A 16,640-nucleotide genomic window follows, 5' to 3' on the forward strand; every position below is an offset into this window, starting at 1 on the left:
TAGGATAAATAGCTCTTATGAAAGTACTAAAAAATCTCTGGCTTAAAGAGTGAGGTATTGACTAGGGGGTGAACCCAATCATATATGTCATATTTTCTGTTCGTTTAAAGTTTTGATGTTGCTGTTGTTGCAGTTGAAAAACTTGTTTTTTTATATTTTTGCAATAAAACATGAATTATTTATGGTACTCTATGACTTTCGATCTATAATCCTAGTTGAAAAGCCTATTGAAATAGAACAAAGAAAGAATAATAAAAGTACAAAATATTTTCATTTGACTGCATATCATAGTTTAAACAAAAAAAAAATATCTACGATTGGGCAGTAATTAATAATTAATTTTAGTTTTAAATGTAACATCAGAAATCTTACTTTTTAAGCCTTTTCCAGTACCGGATCCCATATTATTCCAAGGTGGATCGCCATTTGAGGTGAATTCTTTTAACTTTAGGAATGCTATTGTCAACCTAATTATAGAGGCTTTGTCAAGTTGGCTAGTGATCTGAGGAGGAAGGGGTAGCATTTTGGCCAATTCGTAGAACTCGTAGTTTTCTTTTCCACGTCTTGATCTCGCTGCGTCCCTTGATTTTTCTTTTCTCATTTCCAAAATACTGAAAAAATAGTATTAGTAAAAAAATACACAATAGCAAGAAAATTATTTCACAACTATTTTTCTTTTCAGCAATCAATCAATTTATTAAGTGCTAAGGACGATAAAAAAATCTGATTCTTTAAATTAGTTGAGAGAAAACTTATACGATCATGTACGTCTTTATATATATATATATATATATATATATATATATATATATATATATATATATATATATATATATATAAAAATCTAGGGAAACGTGAGAACTAAATTTGTTATGAAAGATACGTCCATATCCAGTTAAGCATTTTTAACATAATTATTATTACATAATTACATAATTATAATTATTACATAATTACATAATTACATAACAATCTACAAATCCCCACAAAGGCTCCATGGCCTGTAGGAGGGGGATTATGAAAAGATCAAATAAACATTAAACATTTAAACGCTTAAGATTTAAACAATATAAACATAACATTAATATTTAAACATATAAAAATAATCATTTTATCTTTTAACATGTAAAGCATTTGCTTAATAATAAAAAAAAAAAAAAAAAAAAAAAAAAAAAAAGAGTTCACTAAATAAGCTTTATAAAACTACAGTGAATCACAACATCTATATATATATAAAAAAAAAAAAAAAATTAAATGAAAAAAACTATTGGCAGCAGGCAAAATTAAAGAAAATTAATCACATTAAAACAAAAATTTTTTTAATAGTCTTTTGAAGGTGCCAAACGAGTGGCATTCTCGAGCCAAATCGGGAAGGGTGTTCCATGTCAAATGACACGCAACAAGAGGATTAAAATCGGATCTTATTGTTGGTGTATGGGGAATTTGGATATTTAGAGAACTACGGAGTTGATAATTTGACCGATCAGATACAAAAGAAAACGTAAATCTAAGGGATCTAGGACTATCACCATGGAGCTGAAGAAAAGCGAAAGACGCACAGGAAAGAATATAAAGTTTTTTTATATGAATTAACGGTTTAGTTGCCGAACTATTTACATCCTGGATAAGATTTATAGCTTTATCATAAGTATTCGAAAGCGGTTTGAGAAAAGAAGGGAAAGTAGACATCCATATGACTGAACAATAGGAAACATAAGAAAGAATTAAGCTATGAAATAGGATTCTTAGAATTGGCCCTGGAAAGATATGTTTTAGTTTTCTTAGAATACCGAGGTTTCTGCATAACTTCATTTTAATCAAATCAATATGGTGTTTAAAAGAAAAATTTTCATCTAGGAGGATACCTAGGAAACGGACATGGCCATCCTTTGGTCTACTAATAAAGCCTTTGGATATATGAATTTCAGATAATTGAGGACAAGCCCGGGATATACCAGAAAAAACTAAAAAACTAGTTTTAGAAACATTTAAGGCAAGAGAGTTAGCATCAAGCCAAATTGAAACTCTCTCAAAGAGGTCCACTAACTTTGTACGAACCTCATCCTCTGTTCTCCCAGAAGTAATAAGGGTGGTATCATCGGTAAAAGTAACAAGAGAATCCGAGGTATGCAAACTATAGTTGTGGGTAAGGGAGACTGTTGGATGACATAGACGACAGCAATAAAGAGGATTTTTATTTCTAACTGCAAAAATTAGGTCATTTATATAAATTAAAAAACAGTGCCGGCCCTAAAACTGACCCTTGAGGGACCCCCTGGTCAACACTTGCTGGTGAGCGAAAAAGTGGATCAACAGAAATTATTCTACCAGACAAGAAAGACTTGAACCAATCAAACGCACTACCTCTTACGCCAAAATGAGAAAGTTTAAATAGAAGAATACTGTGGGTTAAAGAATCAAAGGCTTTACGAACATCCAGAAACAAAGCAGCAGGAATCAAATGGGAGTCTATGGCAGAATGAAGAAAATTCAGTAAAACTGCACAAGCATGCTTAGTTGAATGATGTGCTCGAAAACCAAATTGAAAATCGAGAAAAAAATCTTTAGAAGTATGAAAATTATTAAGACAAGAAAGCATCGCCTTCTCAAATATTTTGCTAAACACAGACAACAGAGAAATTGGCCGATAGTTGGCTGTATCATTCCGTGTCCCCCCCTTATATAATATGATGACTCGAGCACGCTTGAGAGTACTCGGGAAAATACCATGCTGAAAGGAGAGGTTAATAAGTTTTGTTAAGGGATAAATAATGGAAGGAAGTATGAACTTAAATACTTTAGTAGGAATATTATCAGGGCCAGACGACGAACAATTTTTCAATCCAATAACAATTTTAGCAATTTCTTTCTCCGTCGCTGGTTCCAAAAACATTGACTTCATACAAGGTGGCCCAAGATAAGACCTGAAGTTGGATCCTGAAGGAGAAGAAACAACAGCCGAAGCGGTCCTTTTACCAATATTCGCAAAATATGAAGTAAATGCATATTGAACATTCAGTTCACCTTCGATGATTTTGCCATCGAGATCCAAAAAAGAAGGGGTTGATGGAGACTGAAAAGAGGGCCTAAGCACAGAATTTATAACCTGCCAAGTTTTTCGTATATCTTTACCACAATCTGTAAAACAATTAAAATAATACTGGGACTTGGCCTTTCGACACACAGAATTATAAATATTCCTATAAATTTTAAATCGCTGAAAGCAAATAGCTTTCAGTGAAGGGCTAGCAGACTTAAAGGCCCTCCAGAGATTATTTTTTCTCCTACAACTCCTAAGGAGACCAGGGTTCATCCAAGGATTTAGAGGAAAAGCATTCTTAGACTTACGATTAGAAGGTGAAGCAGAGCAAACATCAAGAACAGCGTCTTTAATATACTCATAAAAAGTATCAAATAAATTACAAAAATCAGAATCACTCTCAAAACCACCCCAAGAAATTTCTGCCAATCTTGACCTAAGAAGCATCAATTCCGCTTCACCGAACCTAAAAGGCCTCTTACCAGACTCACAAGTCCTCTCAATAGTCAGTTTATCAAAACAGTATCTAGAGTAAACAGGGAAATGATCGGAAATGTCGCTCACTAAATGGTAACCGAAACTCTAGAAAACGGGTTTTTGATACCAATAGATATATCAAAAGAATCAGATTTCAATGCTGATTTCAAATATATAACTTTCATCAAGTTTAGTGCTACCCATCAAAAGTTACGCGCCTGAGAAAATTTGGCTGATTTTCGAAAAAAGGGGGAAAGACCCCCTAAAAGTTATAGAACCTTAATGAAAATCACACCATCAGATTCAGCGTATTAGAGAACCCTACTGTAGAAGTTTCAAGCTCCTATCTACAAAAATGTGGAATTTTACATATTTTGCCAGAAGAAACATCACTGATGCGTGTTTAGTTGTGTTTGTGTGTTTTTGTTATTTGTTTTTTTTTCCCCCAGGGGTGATTGTATCGACCCAGTGATCGTAGAATAGTTTGTGAGGACTCATTGGAACGGGCATTAAAAGCTACATTGCCCTTATTAAGTGACCAAAAAAAAATGGAGCGCAACTAGGCTTCCTTACCCGCTCATTTTTTTCCTAAAGTCACCCGATCAAAAGTTTGAGATGTCCATTTTGTTCAGCATGGTCGAAAATATGATAAATATGTCTTTTAGGATGACTTAATCCCCCGAAGTTCCCAGAGGGAGGGCTAAAAGTTATGAACTTTACCCAATGTTAACATATAGTATTGGTTATTGGGAAGTATACAGAAGTTTTCAGGAGGTTTTTTTTCTGGTAGTGAGAGGGAAGGGTGGGTCAGTGGTTATGTTGGAGGATCTGTTCATGAAGGAAGTTTTCATGGGGGAAGGGAAATTGCCATGAAGGGGGCGCCGGACTTGCCAGCATTATTTATTGGATATTGGGAAGTATACAACCATTTTCAGGAAGGATTTTTTCTGGAGGGGGGGCTAGATGAGGGGGTTACTCTGGAGAATATTTCAGTGGAGGATGTTTCTTTGGGGTAAGGGACATTTCTATGAAGGTGGAGCCGGATTTCCAAGCATTATTTAAGAAACGATCAGAAATTAAATAAAAAAAAACAAGTTTTTTCAACTGAAATGTAAGAAGGAATATTAGAACTTAAAACGAACAGAAATTATAACGTATGTGAGGGGGTTCTCCCCAAGTCAGTACCTCGCTCTTTACGCTACAGTTTTTTTTTAGTGCTTTAAAAAGAGATATCTATTCTAATTAAACGGCTTTTGTGACTCTGGGTTTTCTTAATAAAATTTTTTTTTAAATTTTAACTTAAAGAGCGTGGTATTGACTAAGGGGAGAACCCCTTCATATAAGTAATAACATATACGTAATAAAAAAAACAATAAAAAAACAAGCGATACGGCTCAATAGTAATCGAAACTTTTAAAAACGAAATTTTGATGTCAATAAATGTATCAAAAGAATGTGTTTATAATGCTGATCCTAAATATATAAATTTTATTAAGTTTAGTATTACTCATCAAAGGCTACGAGCCTGAGAAAATTTACTCGATTTTTTAAAGAGGGGGAAACATCCCCTACAAGTGAAAGAATTTTAATGAAAATCACACCGTCAGATTCAGCGTATCAGAAAACCCTATTACATAGGTTTCAAGCTCATATCTGCAAAAATCTGCAACTTTGTATTTTTTGCCAGAAGAAAAATATACGAATATAGAAGTTAGTTACGTAAGTTAATTTGTAAAGACATCCATTTAGCAAAAGAAAAGTAAAATTTTTATACAAATAAAAGCTGCATTAACTAAAAAACGATCAGAAATTAAATAAAAAAACAATTTTTTTAAACTGAAATTAAGGAGCGACATTAAAACTTAAAACGAACCAAATTTATTCCGTATACGAAAGGGGATATCCCCACCTCGACACCTCGCTCTTTACTTTAAAGTTTGACTCTGTTTCACAGCTTTGTTTTTTTAAACAATAAATACTTTAGCGTAAAGAGCGAGGCGTTGAGGAGGGGACAGCCCCTTGCATATACGGAATAATTTCTGTTCCTTTTAAGTTTTAATGTCGCTCCTTACTTTCAGTTTAAAAAACTTGTTTTTTTTATTTAATTGTCAATCAGAGATGACGTACTTTCTGTTATGCGAGAGGGGATGCATAAAGAAGTTGAAGTATCGGTAACAAGCATGGGCGACAGAAAATCTAAAGATTCAGACTATTTTATATCTATAAGTTTATATTAAGATCTTCTATAATAAGTAATTCAGTCAACTGTCTAAGGATGGTATCCAGTGGATCATTAAGAGTGCGTAGAAACAGTGGAATAGAGCCGCTAGGAGATTGATAAATAATACTAAAGATTAAATCCTCACCTTCACATTTAATATCTATGGACATTGACTCAAAGACACCTTCAACATTACTGGATAAATCCATTCTAAGAGAATACGGGAGATTTTTAGAAATTTACAAACCAAGGCCACACTTGACCCTATTTTATTTATTCAGTTGTTCGATTTTATAACCTTGCAAATCCAAAAGGGTATTATTTTTAGAATCTAAAAAAGTCTCGCATAAACCAACAACGTCAGGTAGCCCCTCAGAAACAATCTGTTTTAGATGGTCAATTGAAGAACAAAGAACCTGGATATTCAACTGGAGCACTGAAAAATATCCATCCCGCTTGACAGCCTCCCTCAGACTAGAAACATATTTACTTATTACTGTGTGGTTCACTGTGATCAAATCACTGTTGACATGTCCGATAGAATTATTGATAATGCTTAAAACATCTAACGGGTTATTTTCAATCTAAAAAATTCGTCCTACAACTGGGGGGTTTTATAATTTGCCATTAAAAAAAATAAAATCTATTTTAGATATGGCATTAAATAATAAAATATACATGCACAAAAAAAAAAAAAAAAAAAAAAATCTAAGCACAATCCGCGAATGATCGAATCTTTCGTATCATTGAAAGGGTAACACAAAGTTAAAGTTGATAGGGTAACACATACCCTATCCCTCCCCAATTTTGTACCATTCAGTTAAGTTTATTATTGCACAGAAATTTCAACTTTAACTTTAAAACAATATAGAGTTTTTACTCTATACGAAATAACACCAATCCGCAGACGAAAACACGAGGAGCTTTAAATATTAAAACCCTACATAGAGTGCAAGACTTTCATACCGGTGTGTTTGTTATTTGGATAGGTATCCTCAAATCAGGGGCAGATCCAGTTTTTTTAGGGGGGGGGGGGGGTATGCAAAATAGGTTGATCCGAAAAAAATTTAGGGGGGAGGAATAGGTTGATCCGATAAACTTGCGTTACGAGCAAGTTTAATTAACCCAAATTTGAGTTAATTAAGTAAATTACACTACTTTAGACTACACTAGGGGGGCACCCCCTCCCCCTGGATCCGCCACTGCCTCAAACGGAGGGGATGGGACAATGTTGATTGACTTTGGCAGTACATCAGGCCCTTCTGAAATCTGAAAACATCGAAACACGGAATAATATTGTAATATTTAGGGGGAGGGAGTATGATTCCTATCACACTGTTATATATAAAGAATTCAACTTAAGTGATACTGTGAATATTAGGTCTAGGCCAAGTGAGAATGGCCGAATCATAATCCCTACATGTAATCCCAAAATGTCTTAATGACCTAAGATGTGATAAAATAATTTACGTTGCCAGTAGTAAGTTGCACATGCAAATATATCTTGGGCCCTTCTTCTAGTCCTACATATCATTTTATCGGCCCCACCACTCATACTCCTATGCCTGTTTTCAATTCAAATGCTTCAGGGGCGTATCACCGGCCCTGCATCCACATCCCTCACCGCTGGTTTGTTTCAGTGGCCATGGGACCATTTCACGGATATGACTAATAAAAGTACCAGCTGGAAGTAAAAAAAACAAAAAAAAAACATTAGCTGTCATATTATAAATTGCTCAAACTTGATCGTTTTGCTTTGATTGAATACGAGCTGTTATGCTTGATTTAAGTTTATGAACGAGTTTCGTTTTTTTCCTCTTTAAGAAACATCTAGACTGCTGTACTAAAGAAAAGATTCGGAAGCACAAACTTTAGTATTTAGTGCTTTATAGCGTGCTGGATATTTTCAAACACAAAGAATCAGCTGGGAAGTGAAAAAGGTTGTGTCTGGCTCGGGAGCAGAGCCAGACACAACCTCTTTTTTTTTTTTTTTTTTTTTTTTTTTTTAATTAACTCTTTGGGATTCTAATGAAAAATAGCATGGAACCTATCATCTAAATTTTTGGACACAGAAATTAAAATGTTATTTTTCATCAAAAAATTAAGATTTCTAGCACTATTTTTAAAGCCGTACTGATCAAAGGCCTGCTAGGCCTCCCCCATGCCATTTTTCATTCCTGGCACCTTTCGCTTCCAACATGACGCCGTGTAAAAATTCCAAGGTGGCCGCTTTAATTAAAAAGCCAAAAATATAAAATTAGCATGGCTTCGAAGGTAATTCCCAACCCAGGGCGAAAGGTCATTACTATGAAGAGTAGCTCATAGAAAAAAAAGTCATTCTCCAAGCAGAAACGTTAATGCATCCAGGCCAAATTTTTATTTTCAAAAAGAAAATGTATTACTTTATGCGACATCTAAAAAGGTTTGCACTTTTACAAAACCAGTCTAATAGCATTCATAGGTTATCCAAATTGGCAAAGGAGAATGTTGTCACTGTTTTCAATTTCAGAACTTAGAAATTCTAGGAAAAATCTCTTGGTCACAAAAGTAGTACACCGTGTACGAAATGTAAATGTAAACAGGGAGCATAAAAAGGACCAAGAGCTGAGTCAGCCATTTTTTCTTTATATTTTTCTATGTGACTGACCTTTCCCCAAGGTACAGTATTGTGAAATGAGTTTACTCCAACGGTTGTCCACAGACGGAACCAAAGGGACTATAAAAGTTTGACCTCCAAATATCGTGACATCAGACTGCGAAGGAAGATCTAAACTCCCAGGTGGGATATATCAGTGAATAGCAAAATGGGAAGAAAACAAATATCATGAGAAGACTCAGAAAGAAAATTGGGATGGCTAAGATTAACTTTGTCAACACAGAACTAAGAGGTATACTAAGGGTATACTGGGTCGTGACGGATCGTTTCGCATTCATTCAAATTATTGTGTAGATAATTAAACCATTCTTGGTGTTTATATAGATATCTTATAGTTAGGGTTTTATATAAAAACAAAAATTTTGGTAATATAAGAAAAAGGAGGAAACTAACCCCAAAAGAAAGCAATGTTAATGAAAATTGAACTACTAGATTTTACATGCTTGGGAATCCTAGCATATCTATCACTTTTAATATTATTATTATTTTTACCATAACGTAAAAAGCTTTTGCTTGTCACACATAAATACAAACACTAACAAATAAATACAAGTAATAATAATGGGACACGAAATTTAGTTTTCCTCTGAAAAAGATGGTCATAGATACGTTTGTTTTTTTTCTATCGTGAGCTATTGAATCACAATGGTCTTAGATTTCCTAAACAGTATTTGCTCGAATGGGGCAAAATGATATTAAATAAAATTGCAAATGTATTTAATCGGCTTAGAACTATTGAAAAGCCATTTATATAACCTTCCATTTTCCGAGGCGATGCTACTGCATGGTGATGTATATATCCCTATTATACGAATATATGGTTAATATAAGAACAACAGTTGTACGGGATCATTCAAACAGATTCTAACATAATCTATTTAACAGTGTAGCATAGTCGTCTCCCCAGAATTCAGAGGGAGGTCAGTGCATCTTTTGTGAGAGATGGGGGAATGATGCTTCAAAACTACACTTCTTCCAAATTTCCATGAGAGATCTTTGAGATCAAGTTTCCTCTGTTCAGGGATGAAGCCAGAAATGCTTTCTTTAAAAAGGCAAAAACAAACACAAAAAAAGAAAGAAGAAAGAAAAACATCAAATGCTGTTTCATTATTTTTCCTGTATTAACTATCTTTATTGCTTATGTTTCAAGTTCTGAAGAGAAAGCTGTGTAATTGAGACTAATTTAATAGTAAAATAATGAATCATAAAAATCAAAGACGATATTAACTAAAACAAAAAAGAAATACATTTAGCTTTTGATTTGAAGCTAGTTATACTTATAGAAGTTAAAGTAAGCCCTCTAGAGTGTAGGATATATATTTCTTCGTTAAGGGATTAAACATAGGGAAGCATATTTGAGGGGATAGCTTGTTACGGTTTGTAGGACTTGAATTTCATCATGATTGGTGTGTGTTGGTTAAAATATTGAACCTTGATGTGTTTCTTTTTTTGTCTTTTTGTTGTTCTTCTTTCTTTTTCTTTTTTGATTTATAATATAAAAAAAAGCTATATTTTGTTCCTGAGCTTTGTTTGTAGAATGTATTCTGTGTTGCTATGGCCCGCAGGCTTTTTGCAATAAATGTCATCTTATATATATATATATATATATATATATATATATATATATATATATATATATATATATATATATATATATATATATATATATTACTAGTACAATGGTTACTAGTCCAACGCCCAAGTTTTCATTCCCTAAATAATATTCTGTAAGTAAATAATAAAATAAATAAATAAATGGGGAAGAATATACAATTAACATGCTCATCATTTATTGGGATTAAATGTAAAAAATTAGTGTCGTTAAGAAGTTTTCAACGTCGAAACGCAGAATCAAATTCATGCTATTGCAAGATTTTGATTTAGCAACGGAAATCTAACAATCGCAGAAAGTAAAAAATGTTAGAGACTAAAATAGGATTACGAAATAGGGCGGGATTCAAGTATGTGCTATAAAATTGATTTGAAAAAAGCGTATTAAAAATGAGATTTCCCAATTTGTCCAAGTCTAAATATTCTTCGGCACTGAATAAATTAAAAAATAATATGAGAAAAAAGATAATTTCAAGAGAACAACCAAGATTTTCCTGTTCAAAATTTAAACACGGCCCCAATGCTTCAACGTCTGTTTCAAAGCTTAAAACTTATTAGCCTAAACACAGAAAAAGAATATTCATACTTTTCCTTGTTATCACCATTGCCAATTGAGGTTACTTTTTGAAAATATCACAGAAAAATCTCCACTTGAGGTTAGACAATGGTTAGACTTGAGCTTGAGGTGACAATTTAGGCCAAAATTTTAATTACTACAAAAATTAAAAACACTGCTCATTCAAATTTGCTGACATCCGAGTTTTTAAGCAAGAGCAGGATAGTAAGTTCAAAAAGAGGCAAAAATAAAATAACAAACAAACAAAACATAATTTGACACCCTTCTTAAGATGCCCTTTTCCGAATTATTCAGGCCTAATGCCGGTCAAAGATCAGAGAAAGAGGCATCAGAAATAGAACAAGTGAAAATGGGATTAAGTGTCCCCAATGCTACTTTTCACGTACCAATTGTACATTATTCCCACTGAGACACAAGGAGCTATATGAAATTAACGCTTGCTAGGATATTTCACCTAGAGATAGATAGCTGAAGCTACTAATTTAGACTATTTTTTCTGAAGCAGAAAAACGATTAAGATGAAACTGTTGCAAAATCGGAAGGTTGCTGCGCTAGTAAAAAAAATTTTCGGAACGAATCTATAACCCAAGTTAGGACATGTGAAGAAATATTCAAGCTTCTACTTCCTACTCTTCTCTGCTAGTAGAAAATGCCGTATTAAGGGGAGGGGATTACCGGGTCCAAACTCCCTACAAAGTTTTTGTCCGAATCGTAAAAATGCAAATAAACGCAAATGAGCAAATTTTGATAAAAGGTTTTTGTTGTAAAGTCCCCCGAAAAAAAAAATCATCATGGATATGCCTTTGCCAGTAGGGATTCACAAGTTTTGTGACAGGCCCTACTACCATTATACAAAAGAAATAGGACTATAATTTGGATTGCAAACCCATTTCTTTACTTTCAGGGCCACAGCTCAGGTAATAGTCCAATGAGTCTAATCTGTTTCTTTAACCTAGCACAAAATTATCGCAGTAATGTGTAATTATTGTAACACATTTTTAAGAATTTCAAGATAGCCTTGAACCCCTCATAGTGACGTCAAATAGATGTAAAAAGAACGCCATCGAAATCATCATTGTCAAACTCCCCTGAGAAGGAGACTTAGGGTCTCCACCTTGTACAACAAAGAAATTCACATTTTCCATGGGTAGCACTTAAGTGTCTCTTTTTTTCTGTCCGCGGTAGATCATTTCGAAACAGTTGTCGTAGAACATTGGAAGAGGGCTCTCTTAAACGAAAATCCCAATATCTGGTGCCATTTTTAAGTAACAAAAGAGATAGTGCCACAGCAAAGTGACGTTTTCAGCCACTTTGTGCCACAAAACATATTCTGCCCAAAGAGGGTCAGAAGGCCAGGGAATACAAATTCTAAGATAGGCAATCGGTTTATTATGATGTAAAACCCTTAACTGGAGGTTTCCAGTTCACCATCTTGAAAATCGTCAACAATCACACTGTAGAGTGGGTAGTATAACTGTTGCATCTCCTCTTTTCCTTACTGAATAAAAGCTGATCTTACTGGATCATAGGTCACAGATGTTTACGAGGGGCTCCCTTTAATGGAAATTCATGTTTCTAGCACCTTTTGTTAAGTCACGAAAGAGATCGCGCCGAAACGAAGTGGCAAATTTCCGCCACAAAGCAACAATTATGGCAAGGTATGGCCACAATGCCAATGAGAGAAAATTATGTTAGCAAACTGACTAAATACTATTTAAAAGCATTGAATAAAATATGCCCCTCTCCTAAATCTCCCTCCTCGAATCCGAAGCTTCTTGTATGTTTTTTTTTTCTATAACTTGCCATCTTATATGCGATTCATGCAATAATCATCAACCCGTGCTTCCATTTTATGAAGTGTCTGCCTCCAACCCTTCCCCCTCCAAATGGTGCTGAACATCAGTCAACTTGGACAAACTGTGAGTTTGTTTTATACATTTTCGAATTTCATAGGTTCTATTACTTTTAGATTGAACATATGTGTTCAAATGACCCTTGTTAGGGGGGGGGGGGGATGGGTGTATAAGATAGTAAAGGTCAAAGAGATAGTCAAGAGCTCTGATGCTCTAACTGAATACATTGCTTATTATATTTCCCGACAAAACGAATAAACTAATTTTTTTAATAAGCACTTGCGCCATAGGAATACAACTTTCAGAGATTTTTAGGAATTGATATTTGGGCTACTTGCGAATTGTTTTCATTCACCTGGCTCTACTACTTTCTTCCTAACATAGAAACATGTTTGCCAGAAAAGCAATGGTTTAAACAAGGGACAGAACGCTGTACGTTCAGAGATCGAAATAATTTTTTTTCCTTTCACTCTTTTGACAAACTATGCCTGTTTTTTTTACCACTTTCATAAATTTACCACCCCCTCCCCTCCATGCGTTTTTGCCTGATAAAGGACTTATTTAATAGCCCAAAAGAGCGAAGCGGCTCAATAGTAACTGAAACTCTAAAAAACAAAATTTTTAAAAAAAAAGATACATCAAAAGAATTGAATATTTATTCTGATTCCAAATATATAAGATTCATTGCGTTTAGTGTCCCAATCAGAAGCTAGGAGCCTTTAAAAATTTTCCAGATTTTCGAAGGGGGGGGGGCACTCACTAAAAGTCAATTAAGCTTAATGAAAATCACACCATCAGATTCAGGGTATCAGACAACCCTATTGTACAGGTTTCAAGCTCCCGTCTCCAAAAATGTGGAATTTTGCATTTATTTTTCCAGAAGAAAGATCACGGATATTTGTTTATTTGTTGTTTTTTTTTTCCAGGGATGATTGTATCGAACCAGTGGTCCTAAAAAATCAAATGAGAGCTCATTCGAACGGAAATTAAAAGTTCTAGTACCATTTTTAAGTGACTAGAAATATTGGAGGGTAGCTAGCCCCCTTCCACGGTCTTTTTCCCCCCAAAGTCATCCGATCAAAATTTTGTGATAGCTATTTTTTCAGAAGAATTAAAAAGTCCAATAACTATGCCTTTGGAGATAACATGACCCCTCATAGCCCTTGGGAAAGGTCTTTATGTTATGAAATTTGCCCGTTGTTTCCGTATAGTATTTGTTATTCAAAAGTATGCATACATCTTTCGGTTGGAGGAGAGGTGAATTTTCTGCTGGGTAATTTTTCCATGGGGAGGGACGTTCCTGGAGGGCGAACTTTCTGTGGGGAGAATTTACACTGGGGGAATTTTCTAGAATTTTTAGACGAAATTCTCTTTATTTGTCTTATTTTCTCTTTCCCGACTCAATTTTATATGGTGGAAACGTTAAGGGTAGTTTTCCAGGGTAAATTTTTACTGGTATTGGATTGTCCATAGGATCTTCCCGCGGGGGGATTTTCCGTGGGGAAAGACGGGTTTCCCGGTATTATTTAAAAAACGACAATCAATTAATTAAAAAACAAGTTTTTTCAACTGAAAGTATGGAGCAACATTGAAACATGGAATGAACAGAAATTATTACATATATGAGGGGGTTTTCCCCTCCTCAATACTTAGCTCTTTACGCTAGAGTTTGACTTTTTGTCTTATTTCTTTAAAAAAAACTCCCGAAACACAAGAGTCGTTTAACCAGAACAACAAGAAGCTTTTTTAAAAGTGCTAAAAAACTTTAGCGCGAAGAGCGAGGTATTGATGATAGGGCAAAGCCCCTCATATACGTAATAATTTTTACTCGTTTAAAGTTTTAATGTTGCTCTTTACTATCAGTTGAAAAAAACTTGTTTTTTATTTAATTAATAAAAAAACTATTTCCACAAAATAAGTTTTTAAAAAAAGTAAGAACTCCCTTAAACCAAAAATTAACAAAAATAGAATCAAATATCTAAAACCCTATGGTTTCTAAAATCCAGAATATAATTTGTACTTAACTGAAAAAATTCAAATGAATTTACTGGAAAAAGAATATGCATTGTAAGTTTAATATACATATGCTGATATTTATTCTTTAAAATCTTAATTAATTTTTAATTTATTGAAGTTATAAAAATGAAAACATTTAAAAGAATTACAGGGCATAACTTACAACCCTTGCCCTAAGGGGTGTGGGGGGGGGGTCATCCTCAAAGACATAATTTACGGAACTTTCAACTACGTTGAACAAAATGGCAATCTCAAAATTTTGATTGGATATGTTTGGGTAAATGGTGGGCGTGGGAGGGGGATTAGTTGCCCTCTAATCACTTTCAACCATTAAAAAGAGCACTGGCCCTTTCGATTTCCAATCGAACGAGTCTTTTTTGAAGTTTCTACGACAACACTTTCTATAAAAACCTTATATGCCCCCAGGGCGTAACTTACAATCCTTGCCCTGAGGGTTGTGAGGGGATCGTCATCCTCAGAGACATAATTTGCAGAAGTTTCAACTACGTTGAACAAAATGTCTATCTCAAAATGTTGATTGAAGGTGTTTGGGGAAATAATGGGTGTGAGAGGGGGGTTAGTTGCCCTCCAATCACTCCCGACTATTAAAAAAGCACTAGCCCATTGAATTTCTATTCGAATCAGCCTTTTTGAAGTTTTCTACGACAACACTTTCTATAAGAACCTTATATGCCCCCAGGGCATAACTTACAACCCTTGCCCTGGGGGCTCTGGGGGGAGAGTCCTCCTCAAAGACATATTTTCCAGATCTTTCAACTACGTTGAACAAAATGGCTATCTCAAAATTTTGATTGGATGTGTTTGGGGAAATGGTGGGCGTGGAAGGAGTTTTAGTTGCCATCCAATCACTTTCGGCTATTAAAAAGGGCACTAGTCCTTCCAATTTCTGATTGAATGAGCCCTTTTCGAAGTTTCTGCGACAAATTCTTCCATATGAAGTGCCCTAGTCTAAAACCAACCATAAAATAAATAAATAATGCATTGTGCCAACACCGTTCTTTTCTTAGGCAGCGCTATTGCGCAGCCTATGGTTTAAGGAACTGGAACGCATGATTTCGATGAAAGTCTGTGAAGGAATTGAGGAACGCGAACATAAACATAAGCGGCGCTTTTGCGCAAGGTTTCCTGATACTGTACTATAAGTGAGCAAACTTTATATGTTCCATAAATAGAATAATGTTACTGAAGAATGATGCATCACAGATAATTCAATTTTCCATCAGCAACTTCTCAAAGATACTTATGATGTTATACACCTCAGGATTCTTATCTATGTGACAAAGTTACAACATATTCCATGGGGAAATTTAACAGAGGCAGTAAGTAAAACCCACACTTAATGCCATATTTTAACAAAAAAAAGGGCATTTTTGTAAGGTTTATTGTGTATATTAGAGAAACTAAACACGAAAAAACTAAAACTAGGGCTTTCTTGAAAAAAGAGCTTGCTTGAATTTTTTACAGAGTTTAATCATTTATACTAAATGAATATAACAATATCGTGGTCGGTGTAGGACTATTGAATCCTTATAAATTAGCCTTTTATTTTGTATAGGCTAGTCTAGTACTTTTCTACTCCAATAACAATATCCTGTTTTTTGGATGGATTTTGTATTTTTAGTAAATCGCTAGTTTTTCAGAATTCTACAAATATAGGGAAATATCATGAGTCGGTTTATTTTGGATATTTTTGCAGAAAATGTTGCATAAACTGTGAAGCAATATTTTTTTTTTTTTTTTTTTAAATCAAAATCTGCTCTTTACTTCCATCAGAAAACCATAGTTTCTTAAAAATTAATTATAAAGGGAATAGTTCAGTAAAACGACGAAAAAGGGCCAAACCTTGGCATTTGAGCAACATGGCCTAAATGATTTTGGCACAAAATTATTCATAACATTTTGCTTAATAGCATATGTAAAATCGGCCAAAATCCGACGTGCAGAAATACCTCTTTTCCAGGAAAGAGAAGAAAGGGGGGAGGATCTTGAATTTAAATTTTCACTATTTTCTGGATTGAAAGAACGTTTCCTATTAATTCAAGTCCGGGGAGACCAAAAATGACATCAAACTTGGAAAATTCCATCACTTAGTATCCAATTTCCACCCAAGCAAGGCCAGAGGGGGATGAAAAATCTTAATCTGGTCAGTAATTGGTGGATTGAAAGGC

The 16,640-nt window shown here is 34.4% G+C and overlaps 1 protein-coding gene and 1 long non-coding RNA gene across 6 annotated transcripts in view; one reads left to right on the top strand and one right to left on the bottom strand.

Annotated features, from left to right (window-relative positions):
• LOC148951185 (uncharacterized) overlaps positions 1–16,640 on the top strand; it is a 101,245-nt gene that overhangs the window by 61,003 nt on the left and 23,602 nt on the right. Inside the window, exon 1 of one of the 2 annotated variants that reach the window (XR_016141899.1) lies at positions 15,674–15,791. The exons of the other annotated variant lie outside the window; for it this stretch is intronic. This is a non-coding gene — a long non-coding RNA (uncharacterized LOC148951185). Of the gene's footprint in view, positions 1–15,673; positions 15,792–16,640 lie in introns of those variants that run through there. 2 annotated transcript variants of the gene reach the window in all.
• Positions 1–16,640, bottom strand: part of trh (PAS domain-containing protein trachealess) — a 263,522-nt gene that overhangs the window by 52,650 nt on the left and 194,232 nt on the right. For all 4 annotated transcript variants that reach the window (XM_089090701.1, XM_089090700.1, XM_089090702.1 and 1 more), the window contains one exon: positions 373–611. In XM_089090701.1, the coding sequence (XP_088946827.1) occupies positions 373–611 (239 nt within the window). The remainder of the gene's footprint in view (positions 1–372; positions 612–16,640) is intronic.

This window comes from Artemia sp. Qi Xiang Cuo, chromosome 6 (assembly GCF_049724085.1).
Source record: "Artemia sp. Qi Xiang Cuo chromosome 6, ASM4972408v1, whole genome shotgun sequence".
NCBI lineage: Eukaryota > Metazoa > Arthropoda > Branchiopoda > Anostraca > Artemiidae > Artemia > Artemia sp. Qi Xiang Cuo.